At 40.1% G+C, this 21,111-nt stretch overlaps 3 protein-coding genes across 3 annotated transcripts; 2 read left to right on the plus strand and 1 right to left on the minus strand.

Annotated features, from left to right (window-relative positions):
• Window positions 1-1,724: 1,724 nt before the first annotated feature.
• Window positions 1,725-10,113, minus strand: rexo5 (RNA exonuclease 5). The gene is made up of 19 exons (XM_085163773.1): window positions 9,971-10,113; window positions 9,123-9,395; window positions 8,862-8,988; window positions 8,651-8,762; window positions 8,349-8,456; window positions 7,675-7,763; window positions 7,149-7,264; window positions 6,845-6,983; window positions 6,485-6,579; window positions 6,308-6,410; window positions 6,173-6,237; window positions 5,132-5,219; window positions 4,805-4,921; window positions 4,586-4,723; window positions 4,397-4,489; window positions 3,927-4,287; window positions 3,681-3,838; window positions 2,165-2,274; window positions 1,725-2,077 (listed from the first exon to the last, which is right to left on the minus strand). Exons 2-19 carry the CDS (start codon window positions 9,371-9,373, stop codon window positions 2,023-2,025), a joined length of 2,325 nt encoding a protein of 774 aa, XP_085019899.1. The 5' UTR covers window positions 9,374-9,395; window positions 9,971-10,113; the 3' UTR covers window positions 1,725-2,022.
• A 564-nt stretch (window positions 10,114-10,677) lies between these two features.
• Window positions 10,678-17,187, plus strand: eri2 (ERI1 exoribonuclease family member 2). The gene is made up of 9 exons (XM_085163774.1): window positions 10,678-11,050; window positions 11,313-11,374; window positions 11,465-11,545; window positions 11,638-11,765; window positions 11,846-12,002; window positions 12,227-12,327; window positions 12,598-12,679; window positions 12,762-12,850; window positions 13,594-17,187. The coding sequence occupies exons 1-9, from the start codon at window positions 11,028-11,030 to the stop codon at window positions 15,061-15,063; spliced, it is 2,193 nt and encodes a 730-aa protein (XP_085019900.1). The 5' UTR covers window positions 10,678-11,027; the 3' UTR covers window positions 15,064-17,187.
• Window positions 17,188-17,376: 189 nt separating this feature from the next.
• Window positions 17,377-20,507, plus strand: thumpd1 (THUMP domain containing 1). The gene is made up of 5 exons (XM_085164135.1): window positions 17,377-17,902; window positions 18,371-18,548; window positions 18,641-18,726; window positions 18,948-19,110; window positions 19,199-20,507. Exons 1-5 carry the CDS (start codon window positions 17,696-17,698, stop codon window positions 19,537-19,539), a joined length of 975 nt encoding a protein of 324 aa, XP_085020261.1. The 5' UTR covers window positions 17,377-17,695; the 3' UTR covers window positions 19,540-20,507.
• Window positions 20,508-21,111: the final 604 nt, after the last annotated feature.

Below are 21,111 nucleotides of genomic sequence, written 5' to 3' on the forward strand. Positions count from 1 at the left end.
GCCCGTCCTGTCCCTTTTAACATCATAAATGATCTGACCCTGATCAAAGAGATTACTACCCTGCTGGCTAAATTAACTAATGCTGAACATCAAAGTGTAGAAAATAAATAATGTGATACTGGTGGAAGTTCCTCTTCTCTACTGGCTGCATTTACATGGCGTCATATGTAATATCCATGCATTCTGTTCTATTTATGCAGTTCAGAGTGGTGGAGCTACCTTAGGATGAGAGGTGGAGTACACCTTGAGCAGCTCGACAGTCTGTTGCCAACACAGAGGCAGACAACCATTCAGAACATACAAACTACACACACAGGTTCTCCTCCAATTTCCTCAAACTCAACAGTAATAAAACTGAAGTTTTACTTGTTGGCACACCATCTATCTTAACCAAATCCCACAGCTTTTCCATTAACATTGAACATTTTCCTACCCTTCCCTCCCCTCAGGTTAAGAGTTTGGGTGTCATACTTGATAATACTCTTTCATTCCAGTCTCACATTAATTACATAACCCGGTCTGCTTATTTCCATTTACGTTATATTAACCGACTCCGTCCCTTCCTTACTCCCCATGCTGTTGCCATCCTTGTCCATAGTCTTATTACATCCCGTATTGATTACTGTAATTCCCTCCTATTTGGTCTCCCTAAAAGGTCCCTTCATAAACTACAACTTCTTCAAAATTCTGCAGCTCGGATCATAACCCGTACTCCGTTAAGTGCTCATATTACCCCAGTTCTTCAGCAGCTTCACTGGTTGCCCATAGAAGCCAGGATAAACTTTAAAATCGTACTTCTCACGTTCAAATGTATCCATAAATCTGCTCCTTCATATTTGTGTGACCTGCTCCATATCACCACTGTTTCCCACCCTCTCAGATCATCATCTGCTACTCATCTTACCGTTCCATCCTCACACCTTATCACTATGGAGAACAGAGCTTTCAGTCGCTCTGCTCCCCGGCTCTGGAACTCTCTTCCTCCTGCACTAAGAAATATTGACACCCTTTCCGTATTTAAGACACAGCTCAAAACACACCTGTTTAAACTGGCTTATTCGCTTTAATGCTGATTTTATCTGTTGTCACCAGAGTTCATTTTGTGCAAATTTTCAAGGGCCGTATTATTTTGAACATACAACACCAATTAAACAATTTTACATCCTGAAGAGGTTCTCACACACATCCACAGAGCAGGGCCTCGATCAGTCATGCACTGATGCCCAGCCTTTTTCAACCCTTAAATATTCGTGTGGATATATTCCAAAGAAATATCGCAGCCTAACTTTGTACTGTAGGGCCTGCAATTCAGACGTGCATGGTTTGATTAAATATGCTAAAGTTTCTGTATCACAAAAACATCAGCTATCTCTGAGGGAATCAGATAAGAAGCACTGATTGATTTTATATGCAATGACCTTTATATTTATACGCAGGTTTGGCTTATAAATGTTTGCACTCAGTCGCAGCAGAAATGCTTTAATGTGTAATTTTAGCCTGTAAATGTAATCCCTTTTAAGTACAACATCCAAATTCAAAGTTCCTATATTCTAAGCACAATAATATTCATGTGTTTTGTATTTAATTCAAGCATTACATTCGTGGAAATCATTCCATCTTCCTTTTACATACAGCATAATCCCTCTGCATCTTTTCCCCTCATAAATGAGCCTCCCAAGTTGTTTTCTTCATTTTCTATCATTGCACCACAACATGAAGCCAGGTTAATGTATAAATATTGTTTATTCATGGAATGACAACCATCATATTTTTATTATACCCTTAGGGTATTGAGTTCTTCAATTTAGATCCACACTCTAAAAGCAAATCTTAGTTTACAGCTTTGATTATTTCAAGGCCATAAAAAAAACTTGCCCCATTACACAAAACTAAAAAAGCAATTCCTGAGGTAGAGCAAGTCTCAGTAAAACCCAACGCCTTCAGGTTTCACTTTACTGAACAGATTTCATTTGATCCAGGTGACACAGGTTCAGGCATCCTGGAGCCGACAGCTCCATCTCCTCAACAATCTTGCTTGACTTCCATTAGACACAAGCCAGGAAGGTGACCATTTGTGCTAGGGGGAGGAAAAACAGAGGGGAAATGGTTCAGAAATGTATGACTGGAGGGCAGAATGAGGCAGAGACGCTGCAGGGTTTCTCACCTGGCGTGTCCGAGCAACACAACAACAGACAAGGTGCCAGCCGGGAGGAATCTGAAGAGCTTCTGCAGGCAGCGGTCTAGCTTCCTCATCACAACATCCATTTGCTGTTCCTACGCATATGAAACATAAGAGTCATCATTATACATGTTCTGTACATCAATAATATTCTGAAAAATTTAATTACCAAAGATGCTTTTAGCTCTCCTAATTGAATTCAGTTTTATTTTTATAGCTCCAAATCACAACAAGAATTGCCTTAAAGTGCTTTTTATTGCAAGAAAACTCCAACAATCATATGATTCCCCTATGAGCAAGCTCCTTGGCGACAGTGGGAAGGAAAAACTCCCTTTTAACAGGAAGAAACCTCCAGCAGAGCCAGGCGCAGTCATCTGCACAAACATATTGCAGCATAACTATTACAGGAAATGAACCTATACTGAGATTGGATTCTTATAAAAGAAAAAAACACAATGCAGCACTATCTATATCAACCAATCACACGGAGATATCCTGAAACCACATGATGACATCCATCATACTATGACTCCATTCGTTAAACACAGCAGCTTATCACGCTCACCATGGGGATCTGTATTTAAGATAATCATGGTCCCAGCACTATCCAGCTTTCTGTTTCTCGTACTCTTAAATCCAATTTAACAAACTCCAGTGGGGCTGTCACTTGGCCTCTGCTCAGAGTAACCCTGATATACTGTGAGCTCCAGGCTGCAGTTTTATCCCTGCGCTCTACAGAGTTATTTAGAATTCATGCCTTGTTTTCTTTTTTCTCTTTTGAGGTGCTGACACGCTGTGTGAATTCTGGGATCAGTTTGATTTTGCACAGGAGGGAGAAATTAATTACTAGTCACATTTCAACTCAATAAAACCTGACCACACGTTCAGAAAGTGTGCAGATAGAATAAAAGTAACTAACAGAGATTCAAATTCTTCTGTAAGACTTTACTATGTTATAATGTTGGTAATATTCTTAATTAGTGAAGTCATCTGTGTGTGATGTTTCTTCTTGGTGTAGCCTTTCCTTTTTCCCTTTTATTTTGGATTTTTATAGGATGACACAGCAGAACTGTGTTATGACCCAGGATGGTTGAAATACTTGTTCTAAGAAAACAACAGTATTGAATTCAGAGACTTGGAAAAAAAAAAACCAAACATTTCAAATGAGACCTTTTTGTGCACATTTCCAGATCAATATTTTTATGCTTGACTTGACTGGAGTAGCTTTGCATGACTCACAGTTCTGCCCTGTTAGCAGGCTGCGAGTTCATGCGCTTTCTGAAAACAGTTCGTTTTAACTCCCCTCACTTTCAGCTTTTTGATTGGCTTCCCTCTCAACCATTTTTTGGCTAGAAAGAAAATTCAAATGGTTCCAAAAAGATCATTTTTACAGCCAAAATTATGAAACAAGTCCAGGCAACCTGTGTCATACACGGGTGATAAAGGGTTAAAAAAAAAAAAGAATGATAACCAACTGGAATCACAACAATCTACTCGTTACCTGAGCGCTGCTGTGCCTGTGGGTTGTCGCCTTAATCTCCGCTCCAACCCATGAAGGCAAATGGACCGGCGTCAGCGATGGACAGATGAGGTAGTTCTTCTTCCACAGATCCTCAGAAGAGTTGAGCGCTGCGCGTCTGTCCTCTGAATTCACAAACACTGACAGCCGGACATGTTAGACTCTGAAGTGTACGCAAACGTCCCACACAGCACGTGCAACGCGTGATAAATGTAGTTTTCACCTTACCTATGCGTGCATGTCCTGTGGATTCTTTAGGCTTGGCAGATAGGATGACTCTCTTCACTGTGCCAAAGTGGCCAAATGTCTCTCTGACTGACTCCTCACACAGTTCAGATTTAGAGGTATTGAGATGCAACCATTTGTTTATTTTAGCAGGAAGTAGCCCGTTTACTGTTTTCACAGGAGTGACATCTAAGCATTCAGCATCTGACACATGCCCATTAACCTTTGTGGAAGTGCTGATGCACTCAGTCATACTGTGGTTCATTTTAACAGCGTAGAGGAGACGGGCATTCAGAGCGTCACCCATCAGTGCTTTAAGAGTCATATCCAGATCTAGCATTGACTCACACACCGGCCTCTGTACCTAGAAAATAACAAGTAGTTGGAGATAATCTGCATAAATGTTGGCCTAACTGCAGCACAAAGGGAATAAATAACAGAAGCAAATGGAAAAAAAAGAAAAAGAGAGCTACCTTTATAGTCTGCCCGAGCACATTAAGGCCATTCAGAGTTTTTACCGCCAGCATCGCTCCCTCCAGCAACTCAAACTCAATCTCTGCATGTACCTGGGAGATCAAACACTTAAGCATTCAAGCAACGGTGAAGAATTTCGCAGCTCTGGTTTTATAGCAAATCGGTGAAATTATGAAAGCGATGCACACCCTGACCACTGTGTTCAACATCTTGACTTTTCGAACGGCTCCGCAGAAACTAAACAGCTGCTTCACGTCTCCGTCAGAGAAGCCTGTGGGGAACGGCCCAGCAAACACTACACACATGTCCTGAAGTCTCGAGCAAGTCTGCAGGGAATAAATAGACAGAGTAAATACACGCAAGCGAATGTCTTCAAAATGATACAAAGCGCTGGCGAAAAGCCTCACCATCTGATGGTGCCGCTCCTGACGAGGGAAGTAACTCTTCAGATGGTTTGACAAGGTGGAAAACTGAAGGACGGAGAAGAACGGCTGCGTTTTCAGATTTCGGAAAGATTTAAGCACCTGGAGGGGGGTGGTGCATAATGAGTTAGGTGTAATTAGGCAGAAGCAAAGCAGGAAGAGTTTATGAGAGGAAAGTGAGGGTAAATATGAAAGAACAAAAAAATGAACCAATACTTTCACATGTACTGGAGAAGGAGTCAGTAACGTCTAAAAAGCTTTGGGGGTCTGTAAAGCTTTTACAGACACAAGAGACATCACCTTACTTCTTACCTCTTTGTCTGAGTTACACTGCTTATGACTGGAATCTTTTCCTAAAAAGGCTACTGAACGTCCAAGTGCGTGTAGCACGTCAGAAAACCTGCACAAGAAGGAAAGACAGAGGACCTGTCAGCAGCAGGTGAACAACTCAATCCATCCACAGTATTCTGAGACGACTTTAATGCTTAAATTTGTTTTCTCATTTCAGACTTTCATAAAGTTGTTCAGTCTTAGCTGGTAGCTGAGGCCACTGGATGGAAAGAGATCCAAAACAAGACAAAAACAGATTACGGAGATCAGGAGGCCGATTACAAATAGTTTCACAGTGTGTTAAATACCTCTGAAGATAACACAGTGGGTCAGTTCCTACATGCTTACTGCAGGAGGTTTACATCCTGTTTTAAAACGTACATTTCTTCAAGTGCTTAATTTTCAGGTGTGCAATGCACTGCCTTAACTTGAGGGTTAAAAAAACCCGGACAAAGACACAGTTCACTCAGCTCAGAGCGAACATGAGACAATCCACACCAGCAGACCTGCAAAATATGTGGATATTAACTACTTGACCTGACCTGCAACACTAAAGTGACATTTGTTATTCTACAATTCCATTTCATCCACTTCTCCTCCGTTTCACCCACTCCAGCGATCACCTTGAAGCTGAACGCAGCAGATTGAGTTTATTCGTTCAGGGTTTTCTCCTTCTCTCCCTCAGTAAATGACAAGCAGGGTCATATAAGTTATTTGACCTTAAATTATATATAATGGCAGCATCTGAGCGCAGTAAGGTTAATTTTCTGATCTGCTTCACCTACAGGTTACATCAGGTCACTTTATAATTTGTTAATGCCTGGCTATAAGAAAACCCTCTGCTGTGTGTGGGGTTTACACATGACGAGAAGGAAGAAAGACTGGATGAGTAATCCCAGCATGGCTTAGTGGATCACTGTGTTTTATGTTTTTAGTCAGACCCATGTTTTTTTTTCTTTTTAAGGTTACCCAAACACAAGTTACAGACTGACCTGCACGCTAACAATATAGAGACTGTTGTACCTGTGACTCTCTGAGGGCTCCTCTCTTGTTTCTCTCCACAGCGCCTTCCAGTGAATCTCTAAAACCTGACAGTAAGCAAAGGAAATGTTCGATTATTCCTGCGTGTGTGAGTGTGCGTGTAATATGATTTCCTACCTGGCAAGGTCCTGTTTTGATAAAGTACTGGGCCAGCTCCAGGGCTGCCAGAGCATCCTCAGTTGGATGATGACCCAACATATCTTCTGTTTGTATTTTCCTCCTGAGATACGAGTGGAAAAATTGGTTATCGATCACAGTGGGACAGAAATATTTAGAGATAGCACGAGAACTCACTTCAGTATGATCCCAGTCAGAACCTTGAGCTTAAACCTTCGCCCACACTCCCTCTTGTACAGCAGTGACGTGTCAATTACATGCTTGTGGATGAGCTGCAGGGCGGGCACAGACGCAACATGGTTTACAGCTCATGTTAATGAAAAAACTGAAGTATTTCTTTTAAGATATTTTCTCTGAAATTACAGGACATGATTACTGCTGGAATAAAGTACTATTTCAGCCGAGTAAAGATGATCGTGTTCTAACATTTCTGATAAATGTTAAAAAGATGCCAATATCCTTCACACAGTGTTTTGTTTTAATTTTTTTTTTTTGTGAGCCATGACTTCATCAGAAGGTTTGAAAGAAATCACTCACTTTCAAAGCTATGAGGTCATGTTCAAGAGAATGGCCCACCAGAACTGCCTCATGTGGCAAAATCCTAATAAGCATTCCTTGAACATCCTGCAGAGTCGTTGTTACTGGTTGCAACATCGCAGGTGTGATACCAGAGAATCTATCAGGAGATACGAGCAGTGTTGGAGAAAGAATTTCAGACAGAACAATGAATATGTTTCTATAAGATGTAACATATGACACTGACTGACACAGATTCCTGTACAAACATAATGTGACTCTTAACAATTTATTAAAACTCGAGACCATAAAAAAGCATGTATACTTGGTACAGTAGTTGAGAATGTGGTTCGGAGGTTTCACCAGCTCATCCATTAAACACTTCCCATCACCGTCCACCAGAGAAACACGAGTTAGCTCTTTTCCATCTTTTGTTACACACTGAAAAATAAAATAAACATACCAGTGAGTGAATGCAAAAACTCAATCATACTAAAAATTGCAGGAAAAAAGCTACAAATCGATGTTATGGATGTAACCTTTTGTGCTGCAGCTGTTATCATAGGCATAGTCAATGAGATGCTAACACAGGCATGTGAGTGGAAGCTTCCTATTTACAGAGGCACGCTGCCCTGCTGGGAAACACTGGGCAAAGAAATGGACATAGTGCTACAGTTTTGTTTGTTTGTTTGTTTTTAATCTGAGATCTGGTTTTCAAAAGTGTTGGGTAAGTCAAAAATCAGCCACACAATATAGCGCCGTACAGGTTGTTAGCTGTCAGCTGCACCTCTGTGATGCCACCTGATTCCATTGTGGAAAATGGGAAGTGACAAAATATTTTAGTCTCTCACCATTTCACAGTCGATTCCAAAGAGGGGGCTGCTGTCAGTCACACAGTCAGCGCAGTTTGTACACACAAATTCCTCAAAGCCGGGCATTCCTGTTTGAAAACAAATAAACCAACAGGTGAGGAGGAGACGCTGAGCCCACACAACACCATACCATTCATATTCAAGCTCAAAGCTCAAAGTAAATCTCGCCACTCAGCACTCATGTTGAAATGCCCCAGGTCGGCTTATTTTATTTTTCCATCTAATATTTGGTCATTTTGTCACAAGATATAGTTTAAAAAACATCAGATTGCCGTTTTAACACACTAAACCCCAAATGGGCCCTGATCCTTCAGAGATCAGTGCTCAGAAGCACAGAATAAAGCTCTGTATGAATGGGTTGCTACGACTTGTAGTAAAAAGCACCTTGGGTTGTCAGTCAGAGTAGAAAAGAGTTAGATAGAAACAAGAAGAAGCCAAGTGGCAATTTAAAAAAGTATGGAAAACAGAAACAATTGTGATTGATCCCAGTATGAACATCTATTTTTTTTTTCCTTTTTGTTGGATGGCCATGACAACATTAAAAAAATGCATGGACAGAAAAAAGATCCCTCTCATCTCTTATTTTATGATTTTTTTTTATTACCAAATGTAACTCTTAGTTGACACAATATTACAAAGAGAAAAATTCTTACCTTTAACAGGGTAGTTATTCTTGATCCTCTCCTCCTCTGTGAGAACATATGCTGTTAGTCCTCTCCTCTCGGTCCCAAACACAGTGATGATTGGATGGTTCTTCATCGCTGCACCAGTGCACAGAAAAAGTGAACACAGGTACAGAGAAGAGCAAAAACATTACATGAAAACTCAAAAACACCAGAGAGATTGAATATTCTTCACTAAATGTTACAGTATAATAATATGATGAATATTAATAAGAAAAGATAATAGGAGCAGAACTACTAAATTAATCCATCATCCATCACATGATTCTCACCTTCCTGCAGTTCCTCATCTGGTTTGGAGACAGACAAACCGTCCTGTTTGGGAACTTGACTGGACAAGATTCCAGATACTACATCTACAGATGATGGCGTGAAGGTGACCCTCTAAAAAAAAGTAAGATTTATTTATGTTTTTGCTAAAGTGCTACGAATATGACTTCACTCATAAATAATTTGATTTGCTGTGTTTATTTTCCCTCTTACAGAAGTGTAGCTGGTCCTGAGGTGCTGCAGACAGAGGTAGTGTTTGTAAAAGTGATGCTGTGTCAGGTCCTCCACAATCACAACATTTACACCTTTAACCTTTCTGTGATGGCGGAGACGGCACCAACTAGTAGACAGAAAAAACATATTTTAAATTATTATTATTATTATTATGTGAGTATAACGGCACAGTATGAGTTACTGAGGACTCTTTGACACCAGCTGATGGGGTAGATAACACATTAGTACAGCAGCTGTTACCTGGGCTTTTTGATGCCACCTGTTTTCCCGAGAGCAGCATACTGCAGCAGCTCTGTCAGTTCATTCAGGGCGATCGGTTGCTGAAGGCAGTCAGGCAATACTGAAACCCTTGGCAAGCAAGAGGCAGGTCCACACTGCAGCACCTCATCATCTCGCTGTTCAGTTTTGAATCTCTTAGCCTCCTCCTGAGCTGTGTGGGTGCTGTTTTTCCTTTTCTTTGCTTTGCACTTTGCAACTGTGGAAGACTCCATGTTCCAGCCAATTATATTTACACTGGAAGGCAAACCAAAAACATATTTCAGTTTGGTTAGAGCCAAGATTTACTGATGCTCCTTTTTAAATGTGCAATGTTCGTGGGTTCAAATGAGTGCAGAGCAATGCAGCCTTGTTCTGTAGAGCTGGAGCTCAAACTTTAGAGTTACTAATATAGCTGTGAGCATTAAAAACAGCTAAGAATCACAAGCTGTCAGTGAGCTTTTTCATTTTCATGTTTATTTAATTTTGGAGCTGGTAATTGTTCGTTGAACTGTATTTTAGACAGGCAGCTTTGCGCTAAACCAAAATAAAATACAGAAAGACTATGCTACGTTTACAGCACCATTACCCAGAGCTGGGGAACTGAAAACACAGCGAACATTTGTTATCAACAGAAGCTCAGTTTCACAAATTAAAGTGCTCCTAAATGCTGCTTCAGCGGACGACTTTCTTATTCTTCTCTTTCTGGTTAGTTAGTTTATTTATATCAGAGTCACAGTTACACAGGAAATCACAACCTAGTTGAAATTTTAGTTTAAATCAATTTTGAACTCCGCATGAGATGTATAATAAGGGTAAAATTGTGTAAATACCACACGCCATAGGTCCGGTTTAGTCCAAAATTATATGTTTCTACCAATATCTTCAGTTAGTAACACATGGCTAAAGCATGTGTTACTAGTTTTGTCTCGTAAGTGCAAATAAAAACAGGTACTAGCACTACTTCCGGTCTGTAACTTTAAAAATAAAATAAAAATAGTAGCTACTGCTATGTGCATGTAGCAGAATTGTTGTTTATAGATTAGCATTTTCTAGTTAGTTTTTAATTTTTATTTCATTTTGACTTTTGTTTAAAATTGAGCTTGATTTCAGTTAGTTTCCAGGCTGAATTTTCTTTGTTTTAATTTAGTTATTGTTTTTTAATGTTTAGATTTATTTGTTTATTTATTTGTATTTGTTATTTATTTGTTAATGGTTTTAGTGTTATTTTTCACAATATTTTCAATTATTATTGTATGAAGCACATATTTCAGGGGCAAGCTTCAGGAAAATCAGCAAAGTTACTACAATAAAAACACAGCACTTTTTAAAAGCAGCTGGCTCACAGTCATGCAGACAACCGGAATCTCAGTATACACGACGTCAGTGCCTCATCAAGCATGTTTTAATAAAGTTTTTACCAAACAGATACTAAAACAGGATATTTCATCTATATTTTTTATTCTTTTTGTTTTAAACAGTTTTCGAGTTCACAAAACCGTTTCTGATAGTTTAATTCGACGTTTTTGAGTCGTTTTTATTTTTGTTTAAGTTTTTACAAAAGTGGAGTCTTTTTCACACATCTAGTCTTAGTTTCTGTTCAGTTTTTTGTTAACTATATAACAACCTAGCTGCTTTGAGTGTTAAGAGGTCTTTTATTTTGATAGGAGACGGCATCAGAAGCTCGACTATTTTTGACTCTACAGTGATGCCTGCCGACTTGCAGGCTTAAATAATCGAGCTCGGAGCTACAGATGCCGTTTTGAAAGAAACAGCGCGAATTCCCCGAGTTTTCAATTAATGGCTAAAGTCAAGCTCCTGCTATAGTTCACAGTTTCTCATAGAAAGACGGTCGCAGAAACACCACCGTGGCAAAATTAAATAACAGCTATGACCACAAAGAAATTGGCGAAGTAAGTAAAATTAGCCTGTTTGCTGGCTTATCTGCTAACCTAAACAAACTGAACAAAGGAACGTGTTTTGAAAGCAACAAATAAGTTTATGTCGATTACAAGTTACGTTTTTCAATATTGTTTTAGATAAATGCTATAAGTACATCTACGAGGACAGCGTATTCAGTTAAAAGTAGAATTGTGGTTCACTGTAACTTTAAATACAAGGTTAGGTCAGGTATTGTTACGATATACACACTATTTTATCTTCGTCCCTTCGCAGGGAATTAGGATTGTTGAGACAGCGGAGCAAGTCCTCTGTGTCGAAGAAATCTGTGGTATCAAGTGAGTATGCCACGTTCAAATCGGATTTGTTTGACAGTTAATTTTTTTTAACACTGGATCATGGCTGTGAAAACTGTCTGGTTCTTTCAGATCAAATATTTTCTTATCTGATTGTGATCGACTTTGAGTCCACTTGCTGGAGAGAGAAAAACAACCGCAGCCAAGAAATTAGTAAGGAGCAGATTTAACATTCACAGTTTACATCCGGGTGATGCCCTTACTGTTTTAACACCGGCCCATCTTTTCTTTCTTCCTCCCTGCAGTCGAGTTTCCTGCTGTTCTGCTGAACACGTCCACGGGGGAGGTGGAGTCTGAATTTCACACTTATGTTCAACCCCAGGAGCACCCCATCCTGTCTGACTTCTGTACTGAGCTGACTGGGATTACACAGGTGTCTGCAGCATACACGTTTAAAAATGCCAGCATGCTCTGTGTTACATTACAACCAACTTTTATTTCTCTCTCGTACAGATGCAGGTTGAAGCAGGGATCCCGCTTCAGATCTGTCTCTCGCGGTTCAGCCGTTGGCTCCAAAACCTTCAGCTCGAAATGGGAGTGGCCTTTGCCAACAAAGACCAGAGATGTTCGGGACCGTCTCAAAAGCTGTGTACTTTCCTCACGTGGTCAGGTAAAAGTTCTCAGTATATTGATCTACACATCTGTAAGCTCAGCATTGCTATGAATTGACATTGGTGAACCACGGGGGTCTCAATTGTATTTTTAAACTAGCTATAGAGAACCATTAAATCTGCTCATTTACTGCAGTTCTTAAGACTATTTAAGGTATTAAATGGTATAAAATGAGCAAAAGTGCACTGAAATTTGTGTTCTTTGGTCTCCGCTGGGTGTCAGACTGGGATCTTGGAGTTTGTCTGCAGTACGAGTGTAAACGCAAACAGCTTCATAAACCTGATGTTCTCAACAGCTGGATAGACCTGAGAAGCACATACCGGGTAAGAGTTTCAAAGGCGTCTTTGTTTATTGTATGTCTTATTTAAGCATAAAATGTTTAAAGAGGTGTCAGTTTTAAGGTAAAAGCACAAAGACTAGAATACAGATTTAAGTGAGTCCAAAAAGGCATAACTTATGGAAATTACAGTAATGTGAAATTAAGTAAACTGAGTAAAAGGAGTACATATTTTTATTAAGATGTAAGATGTCACAGACTGTGTAATTGAGCTGATTAACTCTAATTACCTCTGCTTATGTGGTTGTTTTTCCAGCTTTTTTACAACAGGAAACCCAAAGGCCTGAATGGAGCTCTTCAGGATCTTGGAATACAGTTTTCGGGCAGAGAACATTCTGGTATGTGACCAAGTGTAGATAATTCTGTATTACACACGACCATCAACCTAACGGCCTAACCCTTCTTTATTTTCTCTCTCAGGTTTAGATGATGCCCGAAACACAGCTCAGCTGGCAGCAAGAATGATGAGGGATGGGTGCATAATGAAGGTTACTAGGAGCCTGGAGAGGGTGAGTGGCCGGCCGATGTCGCCCTTAACGAACCCCAACTATGGAAATCCTAGCATCCCTCATCATCTTCCAAATTTAAAAGCTCTGTGAAGATAATAATATGAAGGAAATTTGCTCTGTGCAAAAACATTTTGATTGTGGACATTTTAAAAAAAATGTTGTTCTGATTTAGATTTTATTTATTAATAAAATTATATCTTTAAGTTTGTATTTTGTGTGCTTGGAGAGAAGACAACATTAGAACTAAGTATACTATATTGCCAAAGGTGTTCGCTCGTCTGCCTTCACACACATATGAACTTTAGTGACGTCCCATTTTTAATCCAAAGAGGTTTATGTCAGTTCACCCTTTGTAGCTGTGATAGCTTCAGCTCTTCTGGGAAAACTTTCCACTGGGTTTAGGACTGTTTATGGGAATTTCTGACCGTTGTCTGGAATCACATTTGTAAGGTCAGACACTGATGTTGGATGAGAAGGCCTGGCTCGGAGTTTCTACACTAACTTATCCCAAAGGTGTTCTATTGGGTTCAGGTCAGGACTCTGTGCAGGCCATTCTTTCACACCTGCATCCATGGAAATAACTGGAAAACCTGAGTTTGGAAACCCAATTATTTTGCTGGCTGAGGGAATGCTTTGGGCAATATAGTTTATGTAACTCGGAAGAAGTGCTTCCAGAGTTAATTTGATAGTTAATGGGTTGTACCATTCAGATACTGATTTAAAATCTTCTCTATGTCCTGTAGACCCCAGTGATGGCCAAACCAGTGTTTGGAAACACTGCCTGTCCTGCAGACAAGAAAGAAAAACCTAACGAGAATAAAAAGGAAAATACAGTCATCCGTAGCAAACACTCATCATTTAAAATTCCCCTCAAAGCTTGTCAAAAACAACCATGTCCCGAGGAGATTGCTCAGAACTTTGCCACAGAGAAAAACCCAAGCTCCATTTACAAATCTGCTCAAATCTGTCAAAGTCTGATCTCACCAAAGACTCTTCTGAACAGCACGACGGTGCCGCTGTTGAGGCACGGCAGGAATTCGGTCACAGCAGAGGCTGCCCCTAGCCTTTCCACCTCAGTTGTTACAAACTGTGTTTCTCCCCAGAATAACAATAGCAGTCTTATTCTGTGTTCCACTACCGTGAGCTGCTTTTCAAATCTGTCTCCACCAAACTGGGCCTCAAAAACAGAAGCAATGCTTGGATCCACGGAGAAAGAGGAGGGTGCGGAGCTTTTAGTGGAAACTGAGGAGAGGTGCGGCTCATATGACGACGTGGTGTTGGAGGGTGATGTTAATGAAGCAAATGATGAATGTGATGCAGAGTACATATCTGAGTTTGATAGTGGATCTTATGATTGGTTAGAGCAGCATACTTCACATTCAGCAGGAAGTCGGCTCACTTTGAGTGATGATATGAGAGAATCAACTGGAAAGAGCTCTAAAATGCAAAAGATTACCACAGATTCTACCAGTAAAGGTCAAAAATCTCATTGTTGTATCTTAACAGAAACGAACAACAGAACAACAACAGAAACGATGCATTCAGTGACCTCAGATATTTATTTTGCTGTGCCTAAAACTGTTAACATTGGTAAATCAAATCAGTGCAACACAGGACTTAGAACCTCCCTCCAACTTCACAAAACATCTTATGTTCCCACTAAGAACTGTTCAATTAGGCCTAATCCTTTTGTCCCAGAAAAAACCTCCACCCCCAACACGTCCTTTGCCCGGCCCAAACCCGCCATCACACAAATCCCAAAACATAAAGACACTCTGAGATCCTCCTTTACCATCTACACCGAGCCGACCAAACAAGCTACAGCTCCCTTGCGTCCTTCCTCATACGGCAGTGTCCTCTCCTCTTTGTCAACCAACGCTCTCTCCTCTCGTGCCGACCGTTCCATCATTTCTGTGAGAGGAGCTCAGAAGATCACTTCTCCACTGTGCACGTGCGGCCGTCGTGCAAAGCGTCAGGTCGTGTCAAACGGCGGTCCAAACCACGGTCGAGGGTTTTATTGCTGCCCAGTCCGCCGATCAGGCAGCGGAGGGCGGATGGAGAAAGGGTGCGAGTTTTTTAAGTGGGAGTCGGCCGTGATGAAGAGCGCATCAGCGGCTGCTCCTGCTGTCGGATCCTCTGTTTCACTCTGTCAGCTCAACTCCACTGTGTCCCATCGTCCAGCCCACACGTCACTGCTAAGGAAAAGCTACTGAAATCTTCCATAATACATTAGTGTTATTGGTGGAAAGGCTAGTATTATGGCATCAATGCTCAAAGATGGTTAATCGTGCAAAATCAATCGGTTGACAGTTTGAAATGTTTCATTCAGTTAATTCTACTTCTGTTTATAAATCACCGATGACATGAACTGATTTATTTCTTGATCAATGTCCTCTTGACATTTAAATCCCCTCTGAAGGGATGCCGTATTTATTCCACTGGCTCTTATTTCAGAGCTGTCCTTTCATGAATTAAACACTTGTCAAATTGCAGCGATTAACTGGCATCATAAATACTGAAATTATTGATTTGATAATTGGGAAAGAAAAAGTTTCTTTATCTGTTTCAAGTCACTGCAAATTAAGTAGTTTAAAGACTTGGGTGCTTTATTCACCCATTCCCAAGGTCAAGAGTGCTGCAGCCCAGCAGCTTCACTCTAATCAAAACACAAGAGTAGGTGATGCACTTCCTTGAAAATTTTATTCAAAGATGCAAAAAACACAAACTATAAATCGCTAACGCTACACAGTCATACGCATAGTGTCATGGCCAATGTATGACCCACCTGTCCCTGGGGCACAAGAGCAGTAAGCTTATCTCAGAGTAATGAGTAATATCACAAACTAACCACCTCTGATTACCAGTTTTAATTAACTCTTTATATAAATATAGGCATTTATATACATTTGTAACTTTACATACTTGTTAATAATTTCAAACTGAATTTCTGTTATCACTGTGGTCCACCTGGAGAACCTTTGAGACACACCAGGGGGCCCTGACCCACATGTGGGAAACACTGGATTCATTCATTACTGCACTGATCAATAACTGGGGCCACTCAAAAGAGAAAATAATTTATTATTATGTTGTTTATATTAAATATATTTTTACATTTGAATCCAGGATCCATTAAATTCTTTTATGATAATAAAGTTGATGATATTTGTCTGCAGGTAGAGAGGAACCATGATCTTTAACAGAGTATAGAAAGTATTGACCACCAGAGGGCAACTTCTCTGTTGGTGTTTAGAATATCACAAAAACAACTAGCTGGTATAAGCAGAGTGTGGAAAAAGTAACTACATATAACAAATGTTAGGGAATTCTGCTTGTTTTGCATTTTTGAAATAAATATCAGCCAATGTATCAGAATATTGGCTTTTTATATCGCTAAATATTGGTAGAAGCATTGGTCCTAAAAATCGGTCAGGTCATGTTTGAATCTGTAGGAGCCAGAACTCAGGCTGAGTTTTAGCAGCTCAAATAATTCACTCAATGACAAGCAATTCAGTGTATAACTGTCATGTAATTAGTTTGGTTAAAATTTCTGTCTCTCTCCATTAATATGAAAATATTATTAAAAATGTGAGACTGTTCATTTCTTTGTAAGCTAGCAAACTTACAGATTCACCTGGGGCTAAAATAATTATTTCCTCGACTATTTCCACTGTGACATAACCTACTGGTTACAGATGGTCCCAGTTTAAAGTTTAAGCTTCCAGTTGAGTGTTGCCACCACTACAAAAAATCAGATGTGACAAGGAAAGGCGGGTCTGACTGTCAAACCACACACTGGCTCATGACTTCTGACTGACAGCTCATTAGGTAATAATAATGTGGTTTGCAAGAAAATCCCATGACCAAAATTTGAAAAAAAAAAAAAAACGACTTTATTTATTCAATGTGTTCCAAAATGAGTGACTGAGCCCATAAACTCGAGAGGTCATGTCATGGTGATTTTTCCATAGACTTCAATAGGGCTGGATGACTTTTTGGAACCACAGGCATCGCCTTCTAGTGGCTTTCAGATAGTGTTCAGGTTTTTTTTTATACTATCACATAATCTACATGCATGCTTTCTACCATCTACGGTTCTACTGTTGGCTAAAAGAAATCAGTAACTCTTGTGTAACATTGTCTGTGAAATTGAGTTATTTGTAAACACTAATTCCTGATATAAATTAAATGGGTGGAAACTATTTAACACTTATTTATTCAGGATGTACTTTAGCATTGTTTTGGAATGATTTCGAGTTTGACCCCCAAATATATAACAACCTTATAATGATTATTATTATTTACCAAATACATTTTTAAATATATGTTTTTTTTCTTGTCAAACAATATAATGTACAATAGCAATTTTAACCATTTTTAACAGAAAAAGATTGTGAACAAGAACAAATGTTTACATTGTAAATAAAGTTGGTTTTTTTAAGTTATTTTGTATTATTTTAAGAATGTGGTCATTTTTTGGAATTTTTTGGGAAATCTGATACGGTGTCCTACGGTGTACTACAGTAGCGTAGTTTGACATGCGGCCAGAGACTTTTGTCCCTCCTGACACGCCGTACAGGACGACCAACAAACGTGCACGGAGACCTCCTTTCTTAGAACGGTTTGAACGCACGTGAGGGGGGAAAAGGCTGCACCAGTCCGTCAACTTCACTCGGTTTTTAATACTGTTGCTGCAGGTTTAAAATCTCCGACAGTTCGTGTTGAGCTTACGGCTAACACAGGCGAGGGGGTACAATCAAAACAAACACAAAAACAGGTAGCCGATAAGCTAGTGAGCCTCCAAACTCCCGGTTTTAGTTCTGTATCTGAAAGCGCTCTGGAAACATGTCAGCCGTGCAAAACGAATCAAGGAAACGGAGCAAGAAGCGCTTTATGGTCGGCCACCACAGCAAGCGGTGGAAGGGCTCCCGGGAGCTGGAGGTGGGCATGCAGGGGATCCTCATCACATGCAACATGAACGAGAGAAAGTGCACGGCGGAGGCCTTGAATCTGCTCGGTGAATACGCAGACAAGCTCTATGGTCTCGAGCAGGTAAGTTTACATTGTTTACATTATTGGATCAAAGGCCTCCGACGAGCAGTGTTTGGGGCTAATATGTTGGATGGCTTGAGTTAATCTAGGATTTAGCTTGCTCTGTTAATGGAGTAAGGGAAAAGCAACGATTTCATACAAGCTATAATGAATATGTGAAGCACAAATGGCTGGTTTCGGTGTTTCCACATGTGATTGCTTCTTTTCTCATGTTTTACGTTACTGGAAATGCTTTTGTGTTCCACATGTGTAAAACGAGAAGCACACATCACTTGTACTTTTTTGTGTGTTTTTAATGCTCTACATATACCATTCAGTAATTTTCTATGCTTATTATTCTCTTAGTGTAGTTCATTGATTTAACCTGTGTCAAGGGAACATACAAAGTAAGAATGGCATTGCCCAGCATAACCTCTGTTTTGCAGTGTGCATATATGACAAAAAAGTTGACTTGATTTTTGCTCACAGCTTCAGGAAAATACGGGGAGCAGCAGTGAAGAAGAGGAGGCTGAAGAAGAAGATGTTGATGTTGCCCTGAAGAAAGAAGTGGCCCAGCTGCGAGCATCGGAAACTAAACAGGAGAGGCGCTTCCAGGCGCTCGACAGCGGAGCAAACAACGTGATCTTCATCAGAACTCAGAACATCGGTAAAGCTTTTTGTAGTTGATGCGAGTCTGTCTTTCAGTGTTTTATTTGGGCTTTCTTTTTCTGATTTTTGTTTTATTTTGTTTTTCCGTAGAGTCTGATAAACTGGTTCATCATATCCTGTCAGATCTCCATACTACAAAGAAGAAAAAGTCACGTGTCATCCTTCGAATGTTGCCAGTAAGTAGCTTAGTTGCAAGTCTCGATGTGCATATGCGTTTGAACTGATGCAGGATAGAGAGATGCCGCCGTACTGTAAGTCGAGGGGTTGTTGAATCATCTGAGCATTCACATGACTGAAGCTGTAAAACAGTGATTTTAAAATTAGCCATTATTTGATATTGATGCATTATGACAGCAACAGTAAAACTCTTGGGTTTGTTTGTTTTTTCTTCTTTCAGGTAACTGGAACCTGCAAAGCTTTTCAGGAAGACATGGTGAAATATCTGACCACTTTCCTGGAGCCTTGGTTCAAAACTCCAAGCTGTGCTACCTACCAGATTGCATTCAAGGCTCGCAACAGCAACCACAACAAGCGAGACGAAATCATCAAATCTATCGCAGGTAGGCTCGTTCATTTTCCATGTTTTTCATGGCTGCCAGTGCCCGTGCTAAAGGAAACTGACTCCTTTCGAATCCAACTGTCTTACAGGCCTTGTGGGGAAGATGAACCCTAAGAACAAAGTGGATTTGACAAACCCTGAACTGACAATCATTGTGGAGGTCATCAAGACAGTGTGTTGCCTCAGTGTGGTAAAAGACTATACGCTGTACAGAAAGTACAACGTTCAGGAAGTGGTGAAAGACGACATATCGAAGCCTGACGTGACCACAGCAAAAGCAGACGCAGACACAAGCGATCAGACGGAGAAACCCGATGCGGGAGAGACTGACAGAAGAGAGACGAAGGGCGAAGAAGACAAGGGCACGAGTGTTTCAGAGAAGGGGGAGGGTGATGAGGGTGAAGGTGGGGGGAGTGAAAGCTCACACTGAAGAAAACCGTTGAGGAAATACCGTTTAATTTGCTTTGTAGTGCCGTGCTTTTGTTTTAAATGGACTGATTTGTCAACATCATGAACTCCGTAAACATCACAAACGATTCTAATATAATTTAATATTTGGGATTTTTTTAATATTCATGGTGATATCTGGCACCCATTATCACCTTTATTGAGTTGTACATTTCAAATGGGAGAATTTTTTAATTGATTTTACAAACTATTTGTAGCTGCTCACAGTTTTTGGTTTGTCTTTTTGTTTGTTTGTTCTTTTAAATGGTGAATTTGACTGATGGTGTGTTTTTATTACTCGCTTAAAAATGGACTTTTCTTCAAGTTAACAGGTATCACTCCAAGTACCTGTTACTGTTGTGTAACTTGTTTCCTATATTCGTCCCTGCTGCCTGTGTGTTTAACTGGTTCCTCACGTATTCTTTACATAGTTTGTGGTGCTCTCTGTTCTGCTCATTGGCACAATAAACAGAACGAAGTGGAGGAGAGTGAGCAGGTTAGACATGGCATACATATAAACTCTGTATGGTGTGTTACACTTAGAAAGTGTAGATACTTCTTTGGCAGTTCTTTTATACTCCACAAGATGGAGATAAAACATCATTTTCCAGAGTACTGACTGTTACGTGATAATTGTGCTACCCTCTAAATCGATATTTGTAGCTATACTGCCTACTGTTGTTTTCTTTTAAAAATTATTTTAGGAGAAACAGTCTTGCGGTTGTTTTAGTCTTGAATACTACATAATCCTACTTGAATACTCCAGGCTGTACCTACCGTTTAAAATATAAAACATTTCATATAAGAGAGTAACATCTTATTACAGAATGCAGTATAACCTGTTACACAGAGAAATTTTATATGAGTGCAGTTTTTTCTTTTGGCGTCCCTCCAACTGCTGCAGCTGGAGGGACGCCAGCAGAGGAAGAAATGTTTCAGCCATTCTAGTGCTTGATTGATATCGTGCAGTTGAGAACAAATTAATCTCCGGTCTGAAGGTGCGGTCCTACCTGTGAGTACTTGTTATTCATGCATTAAGTTTCTAATGAATACTGACTACTCCCGTGCAGTGTGTCAAGTGCATTGTTTAGAACACTGCAATAAACAACTGATACTGGGAAGAAAGTATGGGTGGGCTGTGAGAGGCACTGACTCTCACATAAGCTGTTTTTTTTTTGTTTTTGTTTTTTTCATTTCTATATTATCAGGTCCCAAAGCTAATTACTCTCACAGCTGAATCAAACAGCCCGTGTTACTTATGTGTCATGCAAATATAATATGATCCATTTTGTAACCAGATACAGTGCAGATGGCTGTGTCTAAGTGAAGGTGTGCCCTCAATGTGGCTCACGCAGGTCCGCGAGTCAGTAGGTTTAACAAAAACAGAAAAAGTCTGTAATTACGAGCAACCCACATCCTAATTAAATTAATGTCACAAGGAAGCATATTAGGACATTTTGATAACCTGTAAGCTATAAATGCAAAAGTCTGTAGTGCAGTCCTGTGAAATACTAAGTACAGCCTCACTGCTTCCATAGGAATTAAGAGGGTAATA

Source organism: Neolamprologus multifasciatus, chromosome 6 (genome assembly GCF_963576455.1).
Source record: "Neolamprologus multifasciatus chromosome 6, fNeoMul1.2, whole genome shotgun sequence".
Classification (NCBI taxonomy): Eukaryota; Metazoa; Chordata; class Actinopteri; order Cichliformes; family Cichlidae; genus Neolamprologus; species Neolamprologus multifasciatus.